The sequence below is a fragment of the Lonchura striata genome, chromosome 24 (assembly GCF_046129695.1).
Source record: "Lonchura striata isolate bLonStr1 chromosome 24, bLonStr1.mat, whole genome shotgun sequence".
Classification (NCBI taxonomy): Eukaryota; Metazoa; Chordata; class Aves; order Passeriformes; family Estrildidae; genus Lonchura; species Lonchura striata.
In genome coordinates this window covers 7,640,110-7,655,697 of record NC_134626.1, presented here as the reverse complement: position 1 = coordinate 7,655,697, position 15,588 = coordinate 7,640,110, and the positions used below count along the sequence as shown (strand labels likewise).

Below are 15,588 nucleotides of genomic sequence, written 5' to 3'. Positions count from 1 at the left end.
AACCCTGAGTGCAGGTTACCCTGTGATGATTAGGTGTATCAGCCACTGTTATCCACCTGGAAACTGCAGGAGCAGACAGTGATTTATCATGCAGGAGAGTAGGAAGCACATCCCCACGGCAAGGTCTGTTCCTCTTTGGGAAATTCCCCTTGGAGTAGAACACCGTGTTCCACAGTTAGCACTGGAAAGAGCTGAATTCGTGTTTAAGACACCCTGGAACCAATGCTCCACAGCCCAAATTGGATTGAGAGAACCCACACAGCCACAGCCACATTAAATCTTTAATTTATTGTGCAACAAACATAAATAACTTTCTCCAAGTTCCTCTAAACACAATTATAGCCATGAAATTGAATGCTGTTTCATAAACATGGCTGTTGTTATTTAAAGATTGATGTTGCCATCTTCTCCAGCAAAAGAGATTATTTCATTGAAGCAAACGCAGGTAACAGAGCAGAGCATCACACTAAGCTCTTCAAGCAGGGGCTACTGCCCAACCTCACTTTGTTTGGAGCAAAGCACCAGCACCTAACTGGAGAGTCTGACTCAGCCTTGGACCCTGGGGCAGCCACCAGCACAGAGCTACAACAGTTAAGAACAACGATAAGCGTGATTTGAGGATGATGTGCTTCCACTATCCTGCGTACAACTGCGAGGTTTTTAGTGCTGCTGACGTTCACGTTACCAGGCAGCACCTCATCAGGAAGTTTTCAGGCTGTCATTTCACAGCTCAGAAGAAAATGAGTTTCAAACCACCCTGGTTACCTCAAGAACAGAGACTGCAGGTCCCTTTGTCAGCTTGGATTTCTGTGTGTTGCTTAAATTGTGATGTTTCTCTGTAAAATGCCTCCTCCCAGTCATCCCTCTGAAAGGAATCTGCTTCACTCAACACACAACTTACAAGTCAATTAATTCCCAAACGGGAGCAAAACCAACCACATACCTCTGGACACCTGCAAGGTCCACACTCCCTCCCCTCCACAGGGTAAGGAAGCAAGGGCATCTCCTCTAGCAGGGACAGAAAAGCAGCGTGGTTAACACTTGCTGGAGAGAAACTCAAGCTCCTAAACACAGGCCTGCAGTTTGTTCCCTAAAGCACTACAGGACTGCAGACAAGACAGAAAGGACAGGTTCCTATGTGCCTTTAGAAAGTGCCATTTATGCAGGATGCCAGTGTTCCAGGTGATTCCTTCACCCAGATTGACTTCTCCAGGCCAGCAACAGGAATATTGCTGCCCAGAGGTCTTCAAACTCGAGGTTTGCCAAGAAGCACATCTTCATTTTGGTTTCTACCTGGCTCTTCTCCGCCAGCCTGTTGGTGAGCAGGGTGGCTGCAGACTGGCAGAGCAGCCAGGCAATCATCTGGTCAGGTTTCAGGGTCCTGGATGCCACAACACTGTCACCCCAGAGGCTCAGGTGCAGCACGTTTGCAGCCACTCTTGCAGACAACCTCTGCAAGAGGAAGGGGAGGGGAGATTAGCTGATCCTGCTGCACTCGGCCACATCACCAGCACGGAGCATTGGCACCTCCCAAACTCCCTGGGGCCCCACCTAAGGCAACACCCTGTGAATTTGAAAGCTCTTTGAGACTCTTATTATATATATATAATGTTGTGTGTAACCCTCCAATGTGAGGTCCGGTCCCAACACAAACATCTCCTGAAATGATTCATCACTCAGCAAAGACTTCCTTGGCTTTGATCCTTATGTTGTCCTTTGATCCTGCAGTGCGATCTGGACTAACCCCTGCACCCACAGCCCTCCAAGGCAAAATGACCCACCAGGGATACTCCCAAAGAGGATGTCTTGAAGGCAACAGCCTCTTACCTTGTTGGGATCTCTCTGAAGCAACATCTTTATCACCTGCTTCACCTCGAGGGGCACGTGCTTGGGCAGGCTTGGCAGCTGCTCCTCCCGGTAACTTCTGCTTTCCAGACTGGAGTCCCCGTGGCCATAGAAAGGATTGGCCAGGCCCAGGATTTCATAGGCAATCGCTCCAACAGCCCAAGCATCAGCTTTACTGTAGTTGATCACCGTGCCTGGACCAGGTGAGGCTGTGATCACCTGCCACAGAGAGGGGGCTACTCAAATAAACAGCTTGAGTGCAGCCTCTGTGCTGAAATTCCATTTTTAATGCTCAAACATGCATGTTCCATGTAATAAACTTGGACACTGAACCCAAAGTTGGGTTGCATCTGAATCTGTAAATATTCCCTACTGACATGCTCGAAGCCTCTGGCACTGCTCAGCCCACTGGGATGCTGGGAGGAGTTTGAACATTGCACTGAGGCTTTAGCTGTTGCCCCTGATCAGCATTCCCAGAGTTCCAAGGGCTATCTCTTGCTGGAATTATGGAGACAGGAGGCCTGCAGATGAAAAACCAACACTACAGCAAGGTGCTCCAGGTTCAGCAGACAGTTAAGGGTGTCTAGGCCTTTATTATTTCTTATCATCAAATAAATAAAAAGGAACTGTAAATAATTTTGCAACCACCTTGAACTTCAGCCAAAAGCTACTGTTGCAACACAAGGACTGTTGCATAAAATTCTTAATAGTGACATGGAAAAGGACCTGAATAAAGACTAAAGAGTAAATGTGGGTGTGGGGGGAAGCTGATTCTACCACTTCACACCAACAGATTATGTTCCACCTGTTAGAGCTCAAGGTGTCTCACACAGTTCAGCACAGATGTTCACCAAGCCTAACTCAAGGTAGGACACAAACCACAAAACTTTTAGCCCCAACAGCAGGACAAGCAGAAAACCAGCATCACAAAGCACTGCTACAGAGGGATTTACCTCAGGTGCCATAAGGCAGCCGTTGCCACCCCGATCCACGTAGGAGCTGGTGAAGGGCAGCCTCAGGCCAACGTTTTCATCTGCCAAACAGCAGCCAAAGTCGGTGATGACCAGCCAGGGGCAGCCAGCTGTGAACAACACAAGAGCTGCCAGAGTTAGGGTTCAGTTTGGGAGGACCTGGCAGGACAAACACCACATCACATCAACACCCACCTTGGTGTCCCCTGCAAACTGACTGAGGGGGGCATTCGATCCCCTCTTCAACACTGTGGGAGAAGACATTCAGTAGAGTAACCTCGTCTAGTGGGAGGTATCCCTGTCCGTGGCAGGGGGGGTGGAATGAGAAGAGCTTTAAGGTCCCTTCCAGCCCTGGCCATTCCATGATTTTATGATTCTAAATCCTGAGCCCTGGGGAACAGAGAATCCTCTGTCGCCTCTTGGACTGGTCTCCAGGAAAGCAGAGTAGATTCCAGTGGTCTCTGCATCTCCCTCCCTGATACTCTTCAGCCAAATTCTTTCACTCCTAATCACACAGACCTGCCTGCCTCCTATTGCTCCTCCCAATTTGAATCTCAATCACACCAAAAAAGAGCTCGGGTAATTAAAACTGCTGTTAGAGGCTGACAGGAGAACACGTTGCTGAAAATACTGCATGTCTTCCCTCCCAGCCCATGTTTCATCATTCCATGGTGCAGCACTATTAACCTGGCCATGGGGTGGGATTTTAAGAGGCTCCCTGTACTCTTTGACTTGGGAAGGAAGACAGAGCCAAGAGCCTGAAGCAAAAACTCCTGCAGCACCCCAAATGTGGTGTTCCCGGATGCTCCAGTCAATGCTGACTGTGCTCACACAATCCATCATCTCAGCAATACACTGTGTCCATGTTAATGACCCAAAACCTCAGGCAGACAGGATCAATGACTTGCTGCAGTCACAGCAAATACTAAGCTAAAAACTAAACCTGAGATTATTCAAGAGGTTTGATGCTTCTTTCCCCAAACACGCAGCTGGGTGATGTTCCCCGAATACCAATGTGACCGAATCACTTCTGTGAATTAACTGGCATCTATCCTCAGGGATCTATGTACCAGAATCAAATTCAACGAGGATGTTGTCAGACTTGAGGTCTCTGTGTGCTATTCCATGTCGAACAAGGTGGTCCACGCCTTCCAAGAGCTGCAGAATCATCACTGTGGAGAGGCGAACATCCGGAGTGTTCTTCTGCAGATACTGGCGCAGCGTGAAGGGGTAGCTAGGCAGAACAAGGGAAAAAAAAAATGGGAATTAGCATCCTGGAGGCTTATCACTGGCAGTTCAACCTCATTACTGATTCTACTCCATCTCTAGCAGTGTGCTCAGATTAGGGGCGAAGTTCAGGCTTAGAAGGGGAGACAAATGGGGACAAACTCCACATTTCTCACTTTAATTTGGGGTAATTATTAAAAAGAACGGTTTGTCTTCATTGTGGAAGCACAGTCAGAACCTCAAGGACTTGGAACAGGTCCTGGGAGGCATTTCCAAGAGCATACTCTGCTCTTTGGCAGCAACCCAGACCCAAGCTTTGCAGGGACAGAGTGCCCAAGTCTCATTAACCAGCTTCTCTCCACCTACTTCTTCATCACCAAGAAGAGTGTGCGGCTGTGACCGATCCCTCTGGGGTTCAGGCTCAGTGGAAGGACGTCAGGATAGTCAGCAAAGGCTCCAGGCAGCAAAGGGACAGAGGATGTGAACGCTCGGATCACCTGGATTATATTCGGATGAGGTCGCAGCTTCTTCCTCCCAAGGACAGGTTTTCTGTGCAGAGGACAGACACCACAGATTGCACCAATCCCTCAGTCAGTTCTGACGGATCCCAGGCACATGGCTGTTATTGCTGGAACTACTTTTCATTATTATGGCCTGTCCTCCACACCAAAGGGCTCCCCAGCAGTGAGCAAACATGTTTTTTCTGCACTGGAAGCCTCATCAGAGGGAGATTAAAGCTGCACAGGGTGGATTATAGGACTGCATATTAAGCAAATAGTCATACATCTCCTGGAATCCATTCACTGAGCAAGAGCATGAGCAGCAGTTTCATGGCCCATTTCCCAACCAGCACCTCAGCCCAGCAATTCCCAGGTGGATGCAGAGCACCCACAGCTGCACAGACCCACTGCAAGCAACGGGCATCTTCCAGCACCCTCTCCAGAGCTCAGAATCCACCCCGGTGCCTCCCACAGCAACTGAGCCAACCAAGGTGCCACAGAGGCTCTTCTGTAACAGGATTTCCCTATTCACAATGGCCAAAAAGGAAATAAGGTGCTTTACCTGCACTACAAACAGAGCTTTGATAAAAACCCTCACACATAAGAGGCAGCTGTCATTTTACTTGAGCCCCACTAACCCTTCCATGCTGCTAACAAACGCAGAGCCAGGCACAGGCTGCTTCTCCATTCAAAAAGAGCTACAGCAGCTCTAGAGAATAATACCCAAATGCAATTACTTTGTTAGACATAATAAAGGTCAACTTCACACTGGGAATATCAATTTAGACCCTGTATTTTACGGCACAGGCAGGAAGCTCTCCCTACCCTGAAAAGCAGGTTACCTATTTGTCTGCAACACAGATCTCTCATCCCCTGAATGTCAAATATCCCTTTGGCTGCTCTACTGCATTCCCAGCCAGCCACAGGCACAGCATTCATTATTCATTTGTATTGGCAGCTGGGATGGATTTGAAATTTAAATCAGACAATCTGGCCTGTGGACTCCATTGTTTCAAATGGAGAAAAAAATATGCATTTCTGAACAAAAAGATAGCTAACTTGAGGTAATTTAGAAGTTTCCATGAGATTTTCTCCCCTCATGCTGTTTGCTCACTTCCCACTCAGGTCAAAGAGTACGAACTGAGTCATTTCCATTTTCCTTCTCACCAGTCTTCCTGCACTAAAAGTTTCAACCTCCTTGTCCAGCACCCATTTTACACCAAACCAGTTCTCAAACCTCACAGTCAAATTATATTACAGTGAAATCATTTGATGTTTAATACACTCAAACTGTTACCGACTGCAGAAGTGCAATTAAAAAGCACCATGATACAAATATAAATGGTGTTTAACCAGTGGCTCCTCCAGCCTTTACCTCGGAAAATGCCAACACATTTCAACACATGGAAGCTAAGACTCAGCCACAGCCACTCACTAGACCCTGCTGGGACCTCAAATACTCCCAAATTCTTGGTGCACCTTTCAATCCCCTCTGGACCACATAGTTTAGCAAATCCCTGCATGCCAACAAACTTAACAATCCCCAGGCTTACCTGTTTTCAGCAGCTGTTCTAGAAAGCCCTGTCCACCTTTTTAACAGTACAAATTGCTGCAAAATTAATCAAGGGATAAAATCAGCACCTTGCCACCCCCATACCTGTGGCCAGAGACAGCTCCATACTCCCCGGACAAGGCAACGCCTGTGGCTGGGACCAGCTCTCGGCCCATGGCATCAAGGATGGCTTCACTCGAGGAACCAGCCTGCAACAACAATCACAGCCCACGCTCGTTTCAGCTCCGAAATCACCCGGCCCCAGTGCAAGCTGAAAGCAGATAATCCTGATGCTGGCACTGCCTCTGGAGCTGGAACAACTGAGACCAGATTGCAGGACCTCCCTCCCTTGAAAATCAAGGAGGGCAATTAACTACTTAAAGAGTTCACTAAGGCAGGCCACAAGGCCTTTATTTGCAGAAAGAAATCTATTTGTCACTTCAAATGCATCCTTGACCATCAGCAATCCAAACTACACCTTGACACTCAGTTTCAACTTCCAAACCCAAGTGGAAGAGCCCACAGCTAAATGCCAGGGTACTTCTGGAGTCCAAGGGATGGCAGATGTTGGCATTTTGGAAGATGGTCTTGAAATATTCAGTTGTTGCATCAATGGGGAAAGCCACATGGATTTTTTTAAATATGGAAGAGCCACATTGAGGAACTGGATCACCAGTCACCCAGGCTGGGAAACACTGGAGCAGATCTGTGACAGTCACCTCACGACAAGGGGACACAGCAGGCAGGTCACTGTGCACCCTGAGACCACTGACTCTTCAGGAAGAAAACCCACCTCTGTCCTGGCACTGACAGGACACCAATTCCTAAACCACGGGCAGCAGTGGCTTTCCCCTTCTTAGACCTTTCTAAGAGCCAGCCTCAGAAAACCTTTTCTTCCCAAAACATCACCTCCATACCCAGCAGCTCCAGCAACAACTCTCAGTGCCGATTCCAGAGGATGACGAATGCTAATTACCTCTGGGACTCTTCACTAACACTCAATGTCTCCAATGTCACCTACCAACAGCTTTGTTGTGACACACCCATCCTGCACTCCACAATTAGCACTTTCAACACTTCAGTATTAAACATTCCAGCCAGAATTCCCCAGCAACAGACACGGGGGGATTCAGCACTGACTCCTTACCGAAATGTTCCACATCATTTTGATAGCTAAGGGAAAAGCCCCTTTTGGCTGGTGCTTCACTACAGGCTCCCCTTCAGCCCCCTGGGAGGCTGAGGCACGGTCCTGCTGCAGGGCTGGATCCCGAGGGGTGGGACAGAAGGGAATAGCTGCCTCGTACACAGCGGCGCTGCAGCCCTTCCCGATGGGCTGGCCAATGAGGTACTCCTCCAGCTTGAAGCCCTGCCAGCGGAAGGAGCTCAGGGGATCTTTCTGCGGCTTGTTCTTCCCAACAAACACGGTCTGAAAGGAACATGAACAGAAGAACGAGCTCAGTTATCCCAGACTTCCCAGCTGTGATAAATGCATATTTTATGATTGGCTTTTTGCAAATGATACAATGAATATTATATGTGTAATGTTAGAAAGTTACGTTGTATTAATTCTCTTTAGTAGTGTGTTAAATATAGTTTTAGGTTCCAACATAATGTTAAAATAGAGACTATGTATGTGGGGAAGTTTTTTTTTTTAGGAATGAGATACTTGCTTCGAGGAACACCTAAATCTTCCAAAGGAGAGGAATTTATGGCTTCTTATCAGAAGAAGCTAATTTCTTCAGGCCTTGATCAGACTCAAAGATGCCGGGGGATTAAAGGTAACAGTTGACATACAACAGACAGAGTTTCTTGTTTAGAATAGAATGTATGCATAACCATGAAGGATATATGAATATGCAACAAGTGTATTGGTTTAAGGGTGATTCCTTTGTTCACATGCTTTTCGTGACTTAGTGTCTGAGAGCATCCGGACATCCATAATTCTTTGCTTTTTAATGTCTTGTAATTGTCCTAACTCTAAACTTTATTACTCTAATTGTATTATTATTTTTATAACCATTTTATTATTATTAAACTCTTAAAATTTTAAAAAACAAGTGATTGGCGTTTTTCACACCAGCGAAGGAGAACTTGGTGTTTCAGTGGTATTACACGTCCTGGTGAGATGGTCCAACCTGAAAGTGTCAATCAGACTCTAACCATTGGGCTCAAATCACTGTAACCACATGAAAGATCATCTGCAAGCCACATATTTTTGTGTGATACAATTTACCCCTACACCAGTCTTTTCCAAAGGTGCCCTTTTCGAGGGAAGAAGAGAAACCAGGAGGGGGAGTCATTTGCCAATTTAGAATATAAATATATTTTGCCCAGAGAAACCATGGCTGCTCCATCCCTGGCAGTGTCCAAGGCCAGGATGGTCAGGACTTGGAGCAACCTGGGATAGTGGAAGGTGTCCCTGCCCATGGCAGGGGTGGAAGGAGATGGGGCTTCAAGTCCCTTCCGGCCCAAACCATTCCATGATTCTGGGGTTGTGTAAAGCTAAGTTTAACTGAACACTTCTGAAAACAGATGCATTATTACACTTTTCTCCCTCTCCATAAACAAATCAGGCAAACAGCATTTAAAAGAAAATCCAATTAAAAGCAGCAACAGGAGAAACAATGGCCTTTGTGTGGCAGTTGACTGTGAGGGCTGGTTAGTTTGAGGGAGAGTGAATCTATGATGGGAGGGAGCTGGGGGAGGAAATCAAGAGACGTGGATAAACAACACTCAGGAGGCTGTTCTGGAGTTTCCTCACAGTTCATGATCCTACAGGTCTGGTGCTGCCCCAGCTGTCACCTGGACAGATACAGACAAGTGGCCTTCTCTGTGAGCTGCAGCCCCAAGGCACCGGTGACACCCTAGGGATGTGTCATCAGACACAGACCAGGGACAGCAAATGGAACAACCCAGCAAGGACAGAGGAGAGAAAGGATCCTCTTCAGGAGAAACTTCAGGGAACGCGTCTGCTGGCCAGTGGAGCAGGTGACAGCTGGCTCTGAGCACCAGAGGTCTATTTTTACCCGGGAAATAAGTTCAGTACCATATGTCCCCTGTGCCCTGCCAGCACAGCCTGGCCCAGCACCACAGGGGCCCTAGGGATCAACATCAGTGTCCTGGGACATGAGACCCCCATCACCAGGGGCCTGACCTCCTCCCTCTGGAGGGACAGGGAGTGAGGGTCCCTTGCTTTTGAAAGTGGTGGCTGCATCACTGTGCTTTAGGGCAATGAAGGGCTGGTGAGTGAAGGACTTCCCCAGGACCCTGTTTTTGGGGAGAAAGAGGCGCCTGTGGGGCTGCTCCCAGCACTCCTCCTTTGGGGAGGTGTCTGAGGGCTGCTCACTGCAGCACCCCGCCTTCCTTGGGGAGAGATGCGGAGGCGTCTGTGGGGCTCCCCAGTGTGCCCTTCACAGGGGCTGTCGGGGGGCTCCCCACAGCAGCGATCCCCCTTCCCTTCATGAGGGATGTCTGAGGGGCTCCATAAAACAAGGCTCTCCCCTTCACCAAGGGTGTCTAGGGGGCTCCCCACAGCAGTGATGCCCCTGCCATTGCAAGGGGGCATCTGAGGGGCTCCTCAGCAGAATCCCCCTCCCCTTTATGGATGATGTCGAAGGGCTTCTCCAGAGGGATGACCCCCGCTACCCTCAGCGGGGGCGTGCAGGGGCTCCCCAGAGCAAGGGCTCCCCTACCCTTCTTTGGGAGGGTGCCTGTCTCCCCACAGCACTGACACTCCGAGGCGTCCACGGGGGTGTTCAAGGGGCTCCGCACACCAAGGACCACCCTCCCTTTCACGAAGGATGTCTGGAGGGCCACGACCTCCTCTGCCCTTCTTGGGAGGTGCCTGCGGGCCTCCTTCCCAGCCAGCCCCCCTCCCTCACGGAGAGCGCCGCAGGCGCTGCCCAGCGGGACCCCCGGCCGCTCCCCACCTGGATCTGGCGACACGCCGCCTCAGCCCGGCGCTGCTCCTCCAGGCGCGGCTCCACCAGCCGCAGCGCCACGGCCAGCGCCAGGCACACACCGCCCCCGCGGCCCCGCCGCGCCGCGGCCGCCAGCCCGGCCGCCGGGCCGCGCAGGAGGCGGCGGGCGGCCGGCAGCCAGCCCGGCCAGCCCGGCCAGCCCAGCCAGCCCGGCCCGGGCCGCCACGGCGCGGCGGGCGCGGGGCCGGGCCCGGGGCGCGGGGCGGCGCGGGGCGCGCAGGGCGGCCGGCACCGCGGCAGCAGCCGCAGGGCCCGGGCCAGCAGCAGCCGCACCGCCATGGCCACGGCCTCGGCCGGGGCGGGGCCACCGCGGGACGCGCCGACAGGCCGCGCCCCGAAACACGCCCGGGGAGCCGGGGAGCGCGGGGCCCGAAACACCCGGGGAACGCGGGGCCGGAAACACCCGGGAAACCGGGGAACGCGGGGCCGGAAACACGACCGGGGAACCGGGGAGCGCGGGGCCGGAAACACGACCGGGGAACCGGGGAGCGCGGGGCCCCGAAACACCCGGGAAACCGGGGAGCGCGGGGCCGGAAACACCCGGGAAACCGGGAACGCGGGGCCCCGAAACACCCGGGGAACCGGGGAACGCGGGGCCGGAAACACCCGGGAAACCGGGGAACGCGGGGCCCCGAAACACCCGGGAAACCGGGGAACGCGGGGCCGGAAACACCCGGGAAACCGGGGAACGCGGGGCCGGAAACACCCGGGAAACCGGGGAACGCGGGGCCCCGAAACACGCCCGGGGAGCCGGGGAGCGCGGGGCCCGAAACACCCGGGAAACCGGGGAGCGCGGGGCCGGAAACACCCGGGGAGCCGGGGAGCGCGGGGCCCCGAAACACCCGGGGAACGCGGGGCCCCGAAACACAACCGGGGAACCGGGGAGCGCGGGGCCCCGAAACACGCCCGGGGAACGCGGAGCCGCGGCCCCGGGACGGGAGGAAACGGGGAGGGAGAGGAGCAGGGAATGGGCAGGGAATAGGGAGGGAGAGGGGCAGGGAACGGGGAGGGAATGGGGAGGGAGAGGGGCTCGGAGTGGGGCAGGGAATGAAGAGGGAATAGGGAGAAAGAGGGGCAGGGAAGAGGGAGGGAATGGGCAAGGAGAGGGGCTCGGAGTGGGGCCGGGAATGGGGCTAGGATTGAGCATGGAGTGGGACAGGGAACGGGCATGGAGTGGGGTAGGGAATGGGGCTAGGAATGGGCAGAGGAGAGGCCATGGAGTGGGGCAGGGAATGGGGCATGGATGGGGCAGGGAGTGGGCATGGAGGGGGACAGGGAACAGGGCATGGAGTGGAGCAGGGAGTGGGTGTGGAAACGGGCATGGAGACGGGCAGGGTGCAGGGCATGGGAGTGAGATGGGAAATGGGGCATAGAGCAATGGAGCAGGTGTGGAGTGCAGTATGAACAGGGGACATGGAGTGGGGCATCAAGCAGGGCACGGAATGGGTCATGGAGCGGGGCACAGAGCAGGGTTCAGCCAAGGTAAAGCCTTGTGCAATGCAGGGCATGGATGCCACAGCCAGGAGTGCTTTGGCATGGAGCATGCCAGTGCCCTGGGAACAGCCAGGCACAGCCCAGTGTGTGGAATCACCAAATGACAGAATCACAGGCTGGTTTGGGCTGCAGGGGACCTCAAAGCCCACCTTGTTCCACCCCTGCCATGGGCAGAGACACCTTCCACTCTCCCAGCTTGCTCCAAGCCCCATCCAAACCTGGTTTCCAGGGTTGGGGCAGCCACAGCTGCTCTGAGCACCCTGTGCCAGAATCCCTCCCTCCCCTGCTGCCCGTGCTGTGGCATCAGCCCCACAGCTGAGGCACATCCAGCCTCTCATCCACCAGCACCTCCAAGTCCTTCCCAGCAGGAGTGGTCTCCATCCTCCAGCCAATGCAGGTACTGAGGGGCTGCCCTGACCAGCACCCTGCACTCGGCTTTGTTGAACCTCATGAGGTTCCCAGGGCACATCCAGCACCCCCAGCCCTGCCTGGGCTGCAGGACAGCCCTGGGACCCCACTCCCTATTTCCATCACTCGCTACAACTGCAGGAGATAAACCAGAACTGCTTTTATTTCACTTGGGCATGGCAGAAATGCTCAGCCCAGTGCTGGTTGGGAAATGTAATTAATTAATTTATCATTGTATTATACATCAATGTATGATCAACAAATGGCATTACCCTGGAGACATAAAACTCTCCAGAAGTCCCCAAAAACTCCCTGCCCTCTTCTTCACCCCAAACAGAATAAAAGTAAAACAAGCTGGGGAGAAAGGAGCAAAGGACATGGTCAGTGCAATAACCATCCTGTTCCAGCAATCCACCTAATCTGGATTGGGTCACTTCTGGCGCTGATGGACCTTTTCCTTCTTGCTTTCACTTCTTTTTAGAGCTGAAGAATCCAGCACTTTCCCAAGCAATTATTTTGCATATTCAGGAGTGGTTTCTGTACCAAAGCCTGTTTGAGTTCTGCATCAAACCTATGTCCTCCCTTGCCTACAGGGATGTCTGGATGCTTTTTTTACTAGTAACAGGGAATTTCTATTATTTGATTTTGCCATTTCCTCGGGGCAAGGTGGAGCTGGAGTCTGTGAATCAACACTGAATTAGAAGATGATCCAGAGGAACAGGCAACTTAACAGTATAAACACGTTTTCCATTGTGTTGTTCCCAAAAAATTGCTTACAGGCTGAGAGAGTCAGGGAAAACCATTGTTCCCTGTACCTAAGGGCAAAGGCTGGTGATGGCCACTCTGCTCAGACCTTCTTCAGGTCCTCAGGGCCAAAGGAGAGTGGCAGCAGCTCCTCCAGCCTCTTGACAATGTAGGTGCCATCTGCTTTGGTCAGGTAGACATCCCAGTCTGTGCCAAACTGGAGGAGGAGAAAGAAGAGCCTGATGAGGGGGAAGAAGGAGGGAAGAACCTGCATTTCTTCCCCAAATTAATAATATACTCCTTTTTATTCAGGTTCACAGGGAGCATCCCCCTCTATTGCATGTATTTTGGGTTGGCTTAGCAGCATTACCTCCCCCAGAGGATATTCTGGGCTCAGATCCTGTGTTTTTACCCCACCAGCGTGAGCCCCAGTGCCTCTGAACCTGCTGAATCTGACATATTAACAACCCAAAAATGGGCAGTGGGTGCTGGGATTCCTGTGGAGGAGGGATACAAGAGCCGGATAGGATCTCTGGGAAACTCAGCTTTTGCAGGAAAACCCCCATTTTCATGCTTGCCAGAGCAAGGGCTCAAGGGCAAAACTCTGCACCTGGAAGGCAAGCTAATGAACACCCAACCCAGGGCTGGAATCTCCCTCTGCCAGCAGGTAATGAAATTTGAGGAGCCTGGAGCCAGCCCTGGGGCTGAGGATGGGGCGTTGCACCCTCCTTGGTACCTCCAGGTGTTTCAGGGGGAGATGCCTGGGGTCAGGGAATGGTGTCTGGGATCAGGGAATGAGCCATGGAGCCCCACACGAGCTGTCACCTCTCTCATCACTTGTCTGCAGGCGCCACAGGGTGTGATGAAGTGGTCCCCCATGTCACTGCCAAAGGAGAAGGGCACAGCATTCAGTCCTGAGGTCAGAGGAGGGAAGAACACCTGCAGAAGACCCTCACGCCCCAAAAAATACAGAGCCACAACAGATTTGCCCCCCAATTCCACCAAAAACAGCATGCAAAAACTTTATTTGCCTCCCCAAAAGATGGGGCTGCTGCAAAAGAAGCTGTCCCTGAGGAGCAGCAGGGGTTCTGCTGCTGGTTGCCCATCCCATCCCTCGCCGCTCCAGCTCTCACCTGGCGATGGCCATGGCCTTGAAGCTGGTGTGCCCCTCGGAGATGGCTTTTTGGATGGCAGCACGCTCGGCGCACATCCCCAGGCTGTAGCAGGCATTCTCCACGTTGCACCCTGCAGGGACAGCCCCGGCATCAGCCACCTCAAACCCCACCAGCTCCTTTCTTCTCAGGGAATTGACAAAGAAAAGCCATTTGCCCTGCTTCCCCTATTTATTTTCCCATCCGCTGTGATCTTTGGCTCGCTCCGGGATGGCGGCTGCCAAGAGGCAGCGGGGAAGGACACACAGCACCAGCACCCCGGGGTGACCCCGCTGCACCCTCATACATGACCCAAGGCTTGCTGGGGGCTCCCCAAAATCCCCGGGGGGCTCAGATCCCCATCTTACCCGAGAAGATCTCCCCGCCGGCGGTGAGCAGTGCAGCTCCCACCGGGAACTGGCTGTAGGGGCAATAGGCGCAGTTTTTGGCCTCCCGGCTGCGGCGCAGCAGGAGCTGGAGATGGTCACCCTGCGGCTGGCCGGGGGGGACAGCAGGGATCGGGTGCTGCCCGCCTCCCTCCATTCCTGCAGCCGCCTGCCCTGCCCGCTGACGCCGCGGTTAAATATTTCCTCGCCTGGAAAATAGGCTGGCCGGGACGCCGGGATAACGCCCCGGCACGCAGCTGAACTCCGGGAAGCATCCTCAGGGACAGCCCTGGCCCCAAAAGCACCGTCTTCAGGGATTCCCACATCCTCTCTCTGCCTGCTGCCTCATTCTTTCCAATTTCTCTTGTTTTCGTTATTTACTTCCTCCTTTCTCTGTCCCAGCAGAGCTTTTTTCCGCCGCCATCCCACCCCTCCTCAGTTCAAAACTGGTTTTGTGGCTCCACAGGAAATTGTCCTTAAATCATTCCTTGGGGGAAGGAACAACAGCTCCTGATCAGTGAGATCAAAAGAAATAAATTAAATTATTGAAAGCATACAAAGTATACAGAAATATATTTTTATCATAAAAAATAATATTTCCCAGGTCTTCTAACTACAGTCAACAGGGGAAACTGGCTGAAGACACAAGTGGTCAAAAGCCCAATTTCAGATGCCCTCATGCTGGAGCCCAAATTCAGTTTGGCCGGTGCTTCCAGGGGAATCAGCCCACACAAGGAAAGGGCTCCCGGGTGATCATCAAATTGTTTTTTAATTAAAGATTAATTTCTCTATTTTTCCCCTTGCCCAAGGAGCTTCCTGCTCCATTTTCTAGCTGCAAGAATGGTTGTCACAGCCTCCAGGGATTTACCACTGAGATTTTTGTCCAGTTTGTTGGATTTTGACCTTACCTGCTGGTTTTGCCAGCAAATCTTGCTGCTGGGACGCTGCTGAGGAGCCACAACAGACTGGGAAGCAGCATCCAAATTTTGAGTGGCTTCTGAAGGGGCTGAAACTCCAGGAGCTGAAATAAAGTATGGGACAGTGAGATCACCACAGGCATGCCAAGAACCCAAATCTAGGATGCTGACATCGGTATTGTCCAAGGGATACCCAGGAAACCCATCTCCCACACACTGCCAGGGTGCTTGTTCATTCTGGAACCCAGCAAGGACAGTTCACTACTTGCCAGGGCAGTGAGTGAGAGGAGGGACTGGCAGCCCTGAACCAGCCCACAACCCTTTTTCACAGCTTTCAAGTGCAAATCCAGGTTGTTTCCCCCTATATACCCCAAAATCTGGGAGAAAAAAAGGAAAACCAGTCCTAGGGCAAC

The 15,588-nt window shown here is 52.4% G+C and overlaps 2 protein-coding genes across 2 annotated transcripts; both read right to left on the bottom strand.

Moving 5' to 3' along the window:
- Positions 1–269: 269 nt before the first annotated feature.
- On the bottom strand, positions 270–10,354 carry PINK1 (PTEN induced kinase 1). The gene is made up of 9 exons (XM_021533761.2): positions 10,308–10,354; positions 10,025–10,196; positions 7,243–7,521; positions 6,201–6,304; positions 4,410–4,592; positions 3,887–4,050; positions 2,799–2,926; positions 1,828–2,064; positions 270–1,452 (listed from the first exon to the last, which is right to left on the bottom strand). Exons 1-9 carry the CDS (start codon positions 10,352–10,354, stop codon positions 1,192–1,194), a joined length of 1,575 nt encoding a protein of 524 aa, XP_021389436.2. The 3' UTR covers positions 270–1,191.
- Positions 10,355–12,117: 1,763 nt separating this feature from the next.
- Positions 12,118–15,054, bottom strand: CDA (cytidine deaminase). The gene is given in 6 exon segments (XM_031506618.2): positions 12,118–12,938; positions 13,547–13,604; positions 13,855–13,966; positions 14,241–14,423; positions 14,426–14,488; positions 14,491–15,054. Coding segments are annotated over 6 exon segments (624 nt in total). The 5' UTR covers positions 14,585–15,054; the 3' UTR covers positions 12,118–12,824.
- Positions 15,055–15,588: the final 534 nt, after the last annotated feature.

Coding starts and splice junctions, on each gene's coding strand:
- PINK1 (XM_021533761.2), bottom strand. CDS start 10,354: ATGGCGGTGCGGCTGCTGCTGGCCCGGGCCCTGCGGCTGCTGCCGCG. Junction 4,051..4,409: donor CTCTTCTTGGTGATGAAGAA/GTAGGTGGAGAG, acceptor TGTTCTGCCTAG/CTACCCCTTCACGCTGCGCC. Junction 2,927..3,886: donor CCTCGTTGAATTTGATTCTG/GTACATAGATCC, acceptor TGTTGTTCACAG/CTGGCTGCCCCTGGCTGGTC.